At 39.7% G+C, this 12,748-nt stretch overlaps 1 protein-coding gene across 1 annotated transcript; it reads right to left on the minus strand.

Moving 5' to 3' along the window:
• Positions 1-1,187: 1,187 nt before the first annotated feature.
• LOC126704554 (trimethyltridecatetraene synthase-like) lies at positions 1,188-4,161 on the minus strand. Its single transcript, XM_050403529.1, has 2 exons — positions 3,234-4,161; positions 1,188-1,980 (listed from the first exon to the last, which is right to left on the minus strand). The coding sequence occupies exons 1-2, from the start codon at positions 4,140-4,142 to the stop codon at positions 1,357-1,359; spliced, it is 1,533 nt and encodes a 510-aa protein (XP_050259486.1). The 5' UTR covers positions 4,143-4,161; the 3' UTR covers positions 1,188-1,356.
• Positions 4,162-12,748: the final 8,587 nt, after the last annotated feature.

Genomic DNA, 12,748 nt, shown 5'->3' on the forward strand with positions numbered 1-12,748 from the left:
ATATGTTGGGAGAGAAACGAAGGTACACTGTTACCTTTGTGACTAAGAGAGATACGCCCAAGGCAGCCAAGTCTTAATTTGGGATAATTGTGTAGAGCAACGCCAAACACCATGTTAAGAGCCCAATTGTTTTTTCATGGACACAATGGTGAGATTAGAGTCTATGCCATGTCGTTTTTGGGTTAAGTTTATGATCCAAGGGGCTAGTAGAGGGACACGTGTGGATCAAGTTATGAGTTGCCTGAAGTTTGGGGTTGCTAGTTGGTTGGTTTAGGAATGTCTAGTGATAGAATGTTTTCCAATGAGACTTCCTAGTGTTAATGAAGATGATGAGTGACATAATAAATAAATAAATAAATAATAACAAGACAACTACAAAATATTTACAAATTAATGCGACAATTAGTATGATTTGTGCCACATCAATAAAATAGAAAATAAATTTCTTAATTTTTTTTTTATGTTTAAAAATTGATACATCAGTTTGTAAATCCTATGTGATAAAACTTATAATAGTTGTAGTACACAAAACATCTTTTTGAAGTATTTGCAATTTTTTTTTTTTTTTGGAAAGAACCAAATGTAGCTAGGTTTTCCATAATTTACCAATCTAATAAAAGTCATTTCTCTCAAAAATAAAAATCTAATAAAAGTCATATATATCATCTAATTATATTTCATATATATTTTAACCTAAAAGCTAATTAATTTTACCAAGAAAGGTTGCAAATAGAGAATAACAAAAGTCAAACAAGGTGTTGATTCCTATGTCTTATCCCATTGTTTTGTTCTTATTTTTTTCCTCAAATAAAAACTCTGTCCTTATCTATCTATCTTGCATTAGTATCTACTTATTTTGCAATTGGATGCCAAAGAAAGTGAATACCTTTAATCTCTACTCCCTTATCGAATGGGAGGTTTGGGGTAGATAGCTAGCAAAGCAAAGTTTGGCTACAACACTTGTTGGGGTAATTTGGTTTTAGTAAGCAGGGTTTTTAATCATATAACTACTTTTTAAAAAAAAATTTCTTTTGATTCAAATCGTTGAAAAGTTTCAATGAAGTATTTTTGAACTGAAGAGTTTGTCAACTAATTTTTATCAAATGTATTTCAATAGAAATTCGTATTTGTAAACTACCATGAACTATCAAGTGCGTCTGAAATCGCACAAAACAAAAAAGCATCAGTAGAAATCATTTAAACAACCAAGTTGCAATTTTATTTTCAATTAAGGCAGAGTCATGGCACATGATTATTGGTTACAACACAACCAAGTACGGCAATAAGGATACACATAATAGGAAACTGGTACAAAATATAAGAAAATACAACATACGAGATCGATTATTGTCATAACTAATAAAGATGAAGCGGGAGTCGTGGCTTCATGACTGCAACAAGTGGAAACTTTCTAGGCGTAGCCAAGCCATAAATTTCCTCCATGTTCAAATCTTCTGGCTTCATATTGTCTGGCAATTTCCACTCAAATCCATGCAACATATTAGCCAAGCTGGAGCTAATCATCTTTAGTCCAAGGCTATAGCCAGGGCACATCCTCCTCCCTGAACCAAACGGCAATAGCTCAAAATTTTGTCCCTTCACATCAATAGCCTTACCCAAAAATCTCTCTGGGCGGAACTCTTCTGGTGCATCCCATATTGATGGATCCCTTCCTATACTCCAAGTGTTTATGAATATTGTTGTTCCTTTGCGAATGTCGTAACCAGCTACATTGCAGTCTTGAAGAGCCAAATGTGGTGCAAGCAATACGGCAACAGGGTGTTTTCTCATTGTTTCTTTCATAATTGCATCAATATAAGGAAGCTGTGGGATGTCTTTCTCTTCTACCCATCTGTCTCTTCCAATAATCCTATCCAGTTCTTCCGTTGCCTTTTTGATGAGATGTGGTTGCTTCATGAGTTCAGACATAGCCCATTCCACAGTAGTTGCAGAGGTATCTGTACCTCCAGCTACAAGATCCTGACATTAATGAACAAAAACAAAAATTGTCATTCACTATATATTTATCATTTAGGGGAATAAGGGCAGGCCTTCTTTTTTTTTTTTTTTTTTTTGAAACCTATAACTCCAACCATTTATAATTAAGGTTGATATCTTTTAGCCTATCCTACAAATTTTAGAACATGTCTTATTAAATTGATGAGTCAATTTTTAAATACAATACAAAAAAATATTTTTATTATTTTGTTAATGTGGCACCAATCAAATTCATCAGTGCATCTATTTATAAGTTTTTTTTTTTTTTTTTTTTTTTTTTTTTTTTTGGGAAAAATGTTGTTAACTGTAACAACATTTTCCTATTTTGTTGTCATGTTCAGGTTAGGTTGATTAGCGATAAACACACCTAATATGTATGCCTGGAAAAATTAGACTCGAGCTCATTGACACACTCGATTCCGAAAGAAAAAAATGGGTATAAATAATTAAACTTGTGAGAAAAAAAATTATAAAAATAAAGAAAATATAAGAAAAAGAATAGTTAACTTGAAACTGACCTACTAAAATGACAGGATGGGTCAGGATAGACCCGTTTTTAGGGGATGATTTTATTTCTAATCTAGTTTTCATTCTCAAATATTTCTCTATCTAATTCTCACTTTCTCAGTTTCTTCTCTAAATTTTTCTTAGACTCTCTATCTCTTAGTGTGAGTGTGAACCATGATAATATTCAAACAAATGTCATAAACCTGAAATTTTTGCTTTGAGGCCAACTTTTAATACCAGTATAATATATAGGCAGATAGATGTATGCTTACGTGTTAACTTATGTGTAAGTGAAAACTATATATATGAGTAAATTAATACTGTACGAAGATTATTGATTCAATTTTTTTTCTGAACTTTTTAATTTTATATCTTTATATATATATATATATATATATAAATAACTTATTATATAGATAGATGTATGCGTACGTGTTAACTTGAGTGTAAGTGAAATCTATACATATAGAAATGAGTAAATTAATATTTTAGGAAGATTATTGATTCAATTTTCCTTTTAACTTCTTTATTTTATATTATATTATATTATATTTTATATATATATATATATATATAAATAATTTATTAAAATTATTACTTTTACTTTTACATTATTCCCTCTGCATGCATTCACGGTTAGAAAAATAGAAGGCACCAAAAATACAATTATTCTCCGTCTGCTAATTACAAGAAAAAAAAAATTAATTAGAAAGGTTAATAAGGCATACCTGAGTGAGCGCTTTGATATTGTCATAAGTGAGCTTAACATCAATATTAGGATCATCGGCGAGCTTTAATAATAAATCCACCATATCCTTTGGCACAAAATCTTTCACGCTTTCTCTCTTTGCCTTATGTTCACCAATAACATGGTCGTGGAATCGATCAAATTTTTTTGTGATAGCCTTCATTCGCTTCACGTATCCCTGCAAGTCTAAGAAATCGAGCCATGGTATCCAGTCCCCAATGTTCAACACCCCATTTAGCAAGAACAGTTCGTCTAACATATCTTGAAATTCTTTGAGTGTCACTATTGAAGACTCGTATTCAGACTCACTGAAATACTTCTTGCCCAATACAATTCTGCTTATGACGCTTAATGTAAGGTGCGAAAGATGCTCTTTCAGCCTAATCGGCTTCCCAGACAAGGCACATAAGCGTGAGAGAAGAGCACGCCTTTCTTCGACACGAATATACTCAAAGGACTCTAGTTGTTTCGAGCTAAATAGCTCAGAGAGATATATCTTACGCCCTTGGCGCAAATATGGTCCATAAGGTGCCCATGAGATATTGGTGAAGTTATAAGTGGTGTATTTCCCAGCAGCAGTTTGGGGTCTACATGCAAAGATGTGATCATGTGTTTTTAGGAATTGCTTTGCCATTTCGGCAGATGAGGCAACCACTACTGGGACAGACCCGAACTTAAGTTGCATAAGTGGTCCGTATTTTTGAGACAATTTATGAAAGGATTGGTGAGGGAGAGGACCAATAGCGTTTAGATTGCCTATGATAGGCCAAGGTTTGGGTCCTGGTGGAAGTATTAGCTTGTGGAATCGAAGGGGGTTATTTTTGAAGAAAAAGAGCAAAGCAGCTAGCCATGCCATGGCTAAAACAGCAGCCCAAGAAGTGAGCTCCATTGCTGAGGATTTTGTTGGTTGCAGTGGTGAGAGAGTTCGGGTTGGTTTGGGGGGGTTTATATAGGTTTAAATCTAAGGGTAGTCATGAAGAGTTTCATTTTCATAGCTGTACTGTATCTTAAACACGAGCTGCACATGGAGTTGTGAGATAGTCAGATAGAGAATATTACGCACCAATCACATATAATTAAAATGAACACGTTAGAAAAATGTGAAGAAGTTAAAATAATTATAAAATAAAAGAAGAAAAAGCTACAGCTTAAAGTTAAAGGTTGAACTATTGTTATTTTCTTAAGATGATATTAGAATACAATATGCACGTATGGCTAATAATGATCCCTTTAGTACCTAATTAGTACACGTAATCATATTTCCATTGAGTAGAGAGAGGAAAATAGTAAAGGTTTCACGATGCACAAGGGGGAGGTAATTAAAACACGCCTGTAATTAGAAAAATAAAAAATAAAAAATAAAAAAAAGGGGTGAAACAAGTTTGTCTCATGATTTAATAATCCACCGCTGTAAGCCAATAACTTTTCTATCAAATGTGACCCCTCCTAGTTTCCTACCTTCACGGCTTCACTGCCTTGTGCTCAATCAAATTCACTTGCTCCCCTCTTGGGGTCCATTTGGAAGGAGAGGTAAAAAACAGTGAGAGGGTTGAAAATAAGAAAGACATAGAAAAGTTAGAGGATACAAGAAATTTTAGTTTTTTTTATTTGTGTTTGATTGGAAGTGAAAAAATGGAGGAATGAAAAAAATAAATTTGAATAAATTTACTTATATGTCTTGGTTAAAAAAATGATGCACAATTAAAACAAAAAAAAAAAAAAAAAATTAAAACAACCAAACAAAAAAAAAAAAAAAAAGGCAATCACCCAAATTTATTAAAAACTAAAAATCATGCCCAAAAAAAAAAATCACGTCTAGTTAGACCCAAAAAAAAAAAAAATTTGTGTGTGTGTGTGTGTTCCACCCACAACTTAAGCCTAGAAAAGGGAGAAAAAAACAAAAAGCAACCAAAAAAAAAAGCACTACAACTCACACCTAAGAATAAAAAATTTAAAAGAGAGAGAGAGAGAGAGAGAGAGAGAGAGAGAGAGAGAGAGAGAGAGAGAGAGAGAGAATCAACCAGCAAGCACGTAAAAGGAGGAGGGCTAGTTCAATCATTAACTGAAACTATTCATTCACATGTTCCTAGCAATTTTCCATCCTCTCATTCTCTCCAACAAAACACACATAAAATTAGTTTTCTCTTTCCTATTTTCTATCCTCCTTGTTTCACCCCCCAACTAAACAAATCCTTACTCTCACAATTTCAATCTCTTATTCCAATTTCTACATAGAAACCGACTTATTAGTAGGTTTGGTTGGAATTATGGAAAAGTGAGGATGAAAAATGCAGGTGTGGGGATCGGCCCAAAATCACAGTCTGGCTGGGCCCTAGGCCTGTTCGAGAAGTCAGTATGACCCAAACAATCCTTATTTAAGCCCACGGGGGTAAAGAGAACATGTCCAATGAGTAATTTCTCCTTGGATACTGCAAAATCCGGAGCAAAGGTACATCCAAGCCATTATAGTCCATCCTTCCAATGCGTAAAGAAGAAGGAAACCCGAAATATCTCAGCAAAAGCTGCTACCACCACATTAAATGCAGTACAACTACTCTCCTGACTGCATTAATGAAGAGAAGACCCCTGAACAGTGCTACCTTGGCTACCGCAACTCACAAAAAATTGATAGGGGTGTTTGATGGGACAGGTGCTCAAGTGAGGGTTTGGATGATCAACAAGTGTAAAGCCCAGATGATTGGAAATGGCCTATATAATATGTAAAAGTCCCCCAAGAGAGGGGACGGAGAAAAGAAAGAGAGAATACTGTAAAGAAGTCTTACTGCATTGATCTGTGTCCATTAATCAAGTTTTTAGCCTTCTCATTTGTGAGGGACCTCTTCACGGTGGCATTTTTGTTCTTGTTTCTGTATTCCCTTAACCCATGCAACAAACCATTTAAACTAACTGAAACCAAGTTCTTCAGCCCATACTCTATAAAAAATTCATTGTGTGAGACTTTTTGGGTCAAGACTTGACCGACAAGTATTGGGCCACTAAAATTGTGCCCCTACAATTGGTGCCGTCTGTGGGAAGAACCTAAGTGTCAACAAGCATAACAGTTAAGCATGGCAGGACTAGGTCCATACTAGGAGAATCCCCACCAAACTAACTCTCAACAGACAGAACCTATTGAGTCTCAACGGTAAAATAATCCTTCTAACCCAGGCAACAGAAGGAATCATGAGGGAAGCGTACATACTACCCAGACGAGCCAAAGTCATACCCAAATAGGCAGTCACGTATCTCAAAGGCGAAACAACCATCAGGCTATACAGTGAGAGATAGATGACCTGAAAAGAAAGTTTCGACATGCACAGCGAAAGCGATCTCCCTCCAGCTTAGATGCATCCTCTGACGAGGAAGACGTGAGTTATCAACGGAGGTCGAGAACATCCCCAAGTGAAACCTTTTCTTATGAAAAGAAATCGCACCTAGTGCGAAAGTATGAGAGCCCATCTAGCAAGGGTTTGGGAAATGACGCTATGAACAGGGCATTAGACCAGATCTCTAGATTACCCTTCGTGCACAGGATAGAAGGGGCTAAATTACCTCAACGTTTCAATCAACCTACGTTTACCATCTACAACGGCCGAGCAGACCCAGTGGAGTACGTGGGCCAGTTTAACCAAAGAATGGCCATCTACTCCTAAAATGAAGCCCTAATGTGCAAAGTCTTCCTGTCCAGCTTGGGGCCAATGGCAATAAGATGGTTCAACAGCCTGAAAAAAAATTCCATAGGCTCTTATAAGCAGCTCACTCAGGCTTTTTGTTCTCACTTTATTACAAATAGCAGAGCCCCTAAACCCCTAAGTTCGTTGTTGTCCCTGTGCATGCGCGAGGGGGAGACCCTAAAGGCGTATTCGGATAGATATTGGGAGATGTATAACGAGTTGAATGAGAACCACGATAATGTCGCTATCAGCACATTCAAAAGCGGCCTCCCCACCGAGCACGGCTTAAGGAAATCTTTAACTGGTAAACCCGTTGCCAATGTTCATCAGTTGATGGATAGGATTGATAAGTACAAAAGGGTGGAGGAAGATCAGCTACAAGGAAAAGGAAAGGAGAAGATCATTCCCTCCAAAGGGAATGATTACAGGTCGGAACGATATATCCATAACCAGCCGAGGAGAGATTTTCCGAGATAGGCTGGACAAAACAGCATGCAAACGGTTAATGCCGTGTTCAGAGAGCCAGTCCAAAAAGTTCTGGAGAAAATCAAGAACGAACCTTTCTGGCTGGGGACCCTTCGAGGCGCAACCAGAATTTGTATTGTCACTATCATCAGGACCATGGGCATACCACTGAGGATTACCGGAATTTATGGAATCACCTAGATCAACTGGTCCGAGAGGGAAATTATGTCACCTTTTACACCCCTCAAGCGGTCATCTGGGCCAGGCATTGCAAGAGCCTCGAAAAGATGTATCATTAAGACCTCCCACGGGAACGATACACGTCATCCTCGCTGCTCTAGGAAGAGCCGGCTCATTTCCTTCCAGGGTGCTGTCCGTGGCTCAGCTCTCCGCCGAGAACAAGGTAAGAGAATTTAAAAGGTCTAAAAAGGAAAGTGCTCTGATATTAGGATTCTCGGACGAAGATAAGAGGGGAACTATCCAACCTCGCGACGATGCCTTAATGGTTACGTTGAGAATCGGAGGCTTCGTTGTAAGGAGGGTACTGGTAGACCCGGGCAGTGCAGTAGAGGTAATATACCCTGATCTATACAAGGGGCTGAACTTAAGGCCGGAGGATTTGACGGCTTATGACTCCCCCTTTATCAGCTTTGAAGGGAAAACTGTGGTACCAAAAGGGCAGATTAGATTACCCATACAAATCAGTTCAGAGGTAGTGGAGGTAGACTTTATCGTGGTCGATGCTTACTCGCCTTACACAGCGATAGTAGCCAGGCCATAGATCCATGCCCTGGATGCCGTATCTTCTACACTTCATCAAAAGGTAAAATACCCATCCGGAGGCCGAGTGGAAGAGATCCATTGAGATCAGACCATGGCTAGGCAATGTATGGTGGCCACCATCTCACGTCAGTCCCATGCCGAGTCCTCGGCTTCTGAAAACTTATAGCAATCAACCACCTCGGCAGGGCAAAATAGTGGGCTAGCCGAGGAGATAAGGTGTGAAAGTTTGGAAAAGTTTACCTTTAAAAACGATCCCGAGAGATTTTTCCAGGTCGGCTCAGAGTTACCTCCTCAAGAAAAGGAGGAACTGGTCGGATTTCTGAGGAAAAATGTTGACATATTTGCATGGGATGCTGACGATGCCCCAAGGGTTGACCCTAGTCTCATTTGTCACTACTTGAATGTTAATCCATCTTCTATTCCAAAGAAGCAACCATCCTGACGCCCTTCGAAGGAACATGCCAGTGCCGTTAGAGACGAAGTGACGAAGCTGAAAAAGGCAGGAGCTATCAAAGAAGTTTTTTACCCTGAATGGCTGGCAAATATGATGGTGGTAAGAAAGAAAACGAGGAAGTAGTGAGTCTGCGTGGACTTCACAGACTTGAATAAGGCATGCCCGAAAAACCCATTCCCCTTACCTCGAATTGACCAATTGGTGGATGCGACTGTAGGCCACCCTTGAATGAGCTTCCTGGACACCCTTCCAGGGCTATCATCAGATACCACTGGCACTAGAGGATCAGGAGAAAACGACGTTCATGACACCCATCGGAAACTATCACTATAAGGTAATGTCTTTCGGACTAAAGAACGCAAGGTCAACTTACCAAAGGATGATGACCAGAATGTTCGAACCATAGCTAGGCAAAGTTATTGAAGTCTACATAGACGATATGGTTGTAAAAAGCAAAATGGTGTCCGAGCACATGAAAGACCTGGAGATCATCTTTGGCATCTTAAGGGAGCACAAATTGCGGCTCAATGCTTCCAAGTCTTCATTTGGGGTCGGATTTGGGAAATTCCTAGGCTATATGGTAACCCACGCGAAAACATTGAAGCGATTAATAGCCTACAGGCTTCTCGGAATCCAAAAGAAGTGCAGAAGCTCACTGGCATGATCGCAACATTGAACCGGTTCATATCACGATCTGCAGACCAATGTCGACCTTTCTACCTCTTGATAAATAAGTGGAAAGGGTTGAGTGGTCGGAGGATTGTGTCCTGGCTTTCCAGCAACTCAAAGAATACTTGTCGCGATCGCCTATCATGTCTAGCCCTGAGGCGGACGAGGTACTGTTCGCATACATAGCAGTAGCCCCTCATGCTGTAAGCTTGGTACTGATACGGGATGATAATGGAATACATTGACCGGTGTATTACGTAAGTAAATCATTACATGAGGCTGAAGTGCGCTACTTACCATTAGAGAAAGCAATTCTGGCAGTAGTACATGCCACGCGAAAACTCCCCCATTATTTTTAGGCACACACGATCATTGTTCTAACCCAACTTCCCCTTCAATTGGTGCTTCGAAACGTCGATTACACAGGAATGATCGCCATGTGGAGTGCACTTTTGGGGGTCTTCGGCATTAAATACATGCCTAGGTCCTCTGTCAAGGATCAAGTCCTCGCGATCCTAGTTGCAGAATTCATTGAACCCTCTGTAGAAACAATAACAAAGAAGGAAGACATGGATGGAAAATCGGTTGGCACAATCTCAGCATGGGAAATCTCACGTTGGAAAGTCTACGTGGATGGTGCGGCCAACCAAAAAGGATCTGGAATTGGGCTAGTTTTAATATCGCCCGAAGGTATTGCCATTGAAAAATTGCTAAGACTCGGGTTCTCGGCTACAAACAGCGAGGCTGAATACGAGGCTTTACTTCAAGGAATGATGATGGTTCAAAAATTGGGTGGAAAGGCAACGGAAACGTTCTCAGACTCCAAATTAGTCGTTGGCCAAGTAATGGATGAGTTAGAAGCTAGAGATGCTAGAATGCAAGAGTATCTCAGTCGAGTCAAACGCCTGCAGTTAGACTTTGAATCCTTCAATCTGACACATGTTTCCAGAAGTGGGAACACACATGCAGATTCGTTGGCCACTCTTGCCACGTCCTCTGCGCATGATCTGCCGCGAATAATCCTTGTTGAGGATCTATGCCAGACAAGTTCAATTAGAAGAGACACAGCTCAGGTCCATCAGGTTAGAAAGAGTCCCAGCTGGATGGACCCTATAGTGAACTTCCTCAAAGACGATACATTACCAAAAGGAAAACTGGAGGCCGAGAAGATACAGAGGAATGCTCCTCGGTTTTGGTTATCAGAAGACCACAAGTTATACCGACGCTCCTATTCTGGGCCGTACCTATTATGTATACACCCAGAGGAATCCAAGTCCTTGCTTGAAGAGCTACATGAGGGGATTTGTGGAAGTCACACAGGAGGGAGATCGTTGGCACACAGGGCACTCACCGAAGGATATTGGTGGCCGAACATGCAAAGAGAGGCCTAAGAATATGCAAAGAAGTGTAATCAGTGCCAGAGATTCGCCCCAAATATCCACTAACTAGGAGGAGTCCTTAACCCCCTCTCTAGCCTTTGGCCGTTTGCTCAGTGGGATCTTGATATTGTCGGTCCTTTCCCTAAGGCAGCAGGGAATAAACAATACATAATAGTTGGCACCGATTATTTCACCAAATGGGTAGAGGCTGAACCTTTGGCCAACATCAGGGACGTGGATGCTAAGAAGTTCATTTGGAAAAACATTATTACGCGCTTCGGAACTCCTCACACCCTCATCTCGGACAACGGTCTCCAATTTGATAGTAAGAACTTCAGGGAATACTGCTACAAGTTTGGAATCACAAACCGATATTCCACTCCTACCTACCCCTAAGGAAATGGGCAAGCCGAGGCCGTGAACAAAGTCATAGTAAGCGGACTAAAAAAAAGGTTGGATGATGCGAAGGGGAGATGGGTGGAAGAGCTCCCACATGTTTTATGGACCTATCAAACGACGCCACGGCGGTCAATGGGCAAAATTCCCTTTTCAATGACTTATGGGGCCGAAGCCGTACTCCCAATTGAGAATAGCTTCCCCACATTGAAGTCTAACACTTTTACCCCAAATAATAATGACAAGTTATTGGGGAGAAGTCTAGACTTAGCCGAGGAAAAAAGGGAAAAAGCAATGATCCATATGGCCTGTTATCACCAGAAGCTAAAGCAGAGGTATGACGTTAATGTAAAGCTGCGACCTTTGAGTCCAGCCGACCTTGTGATGAGAAAGATTCTCGGCAGCGCTAAGAACCCTTCTTGGGGCAAGCTGGGACCAGCCTGAGAAAGACCGTATTGCATCACATTTGTGGCTGGAATAGGTGCTTATTACCTAGAAGACTTAGATGATAAAACTGTACCTCGCCTATGGAATGTAAATAATCTAAGAAGATATTATTATTAATGAAAACAGCTCTGCCTATGTTTTGTTCCATGATCATCGCATACCCATTGGTCCATTTCCATCTATCCAAGTTTTAAACACAACCTAAGTTATGCATGGCTTCTCGGACCACAAACTTAGAGGAAATTAATAACTTGAGGCATCTATCCAAGTTTTAAATAAAACCTAAGTCCTGCATGGCTCCTCGGACCACAGACTTGGGGAAAATTAATAACTTGAGGCATCTATCCAAGTTTTAAACAGAACCTAAGTCCTGCATGGCTCCTCGGACCACAGACTTGGGGAAAATTAATAACTTGAGGTATCTATCCAAGTTTTAAACACAAGCTAAGTCCTGCATGGCTCCTCGAACCACGGACTTGGGGGAAATTAATAACTTGAGGCATCTATCCAAGTTTTAAACACAAGCTAAGTCCTGCATGGCTCCTCGGACCACAGACTTGGGGGAAATTAATAACTTATGACATCTATCCAAGTTTTAAACAGAACCTAAGTCCTGCATGGCTCCTCGAACCACAAACTTGGGGGAAATTGATAACTTATGGCATTTATCCAAGTTTTAAATAGAATCTAAGTCCTACATGACTCCTCGGACCACAAACTTAGGGGAAATTAATAACTTATCTCATCTATTCAGGTTTTAAACAGAACCTAAGTCCTGCATGACTCCTTGGACCACAGACTTAGGGGAAATTAACAACCCAAAACTCCTGTGCAATTTTTAAGGTACGTTCGTAGTTGCATGTAATAGCCTCTATTGTTCTAAGTTCACCGCACAGCACTGCTCTATTTCATTTGTTTATATTAGTAGAATCTTAAGGATTGTTGCAAACATCAACATCAGTTATAAATACAAAAAGTGAAATGAGAAGAAGAACATTCTATATTAATAAACTGAGAATAATACAAAGGGAAGTCTTTACAAAAGGGCAAAAGATAAGACAACTCCCGTTTTAAAGAAAATACAATATAAAAAAATAAAAAATAAAAAAACCCTAGAAGCTAAGCCTCAGCAGGAGGATTCTCTTTCTGCTCTGGCTAAGGAGGAGGAACCTCGGAGACAGACTGCTTGGCAGAATCCTTGGCCTTATCAAGCAATGGGATGGCATCA

Source organism: Quercus robur, chromosome 11, assembly GCF_932294415.1.
Source record: "Quercus robur chromosome 11, dhQueRobu3.1, whole genome shotgun sequence".
NCBI classification, from domain to species: domain Eukaryota; kingdom Viridiplantae; phylum Streptophyta; class Magnoliopsida; order Fagales; family Fagaceae; genus Quercus; species Quercus robur.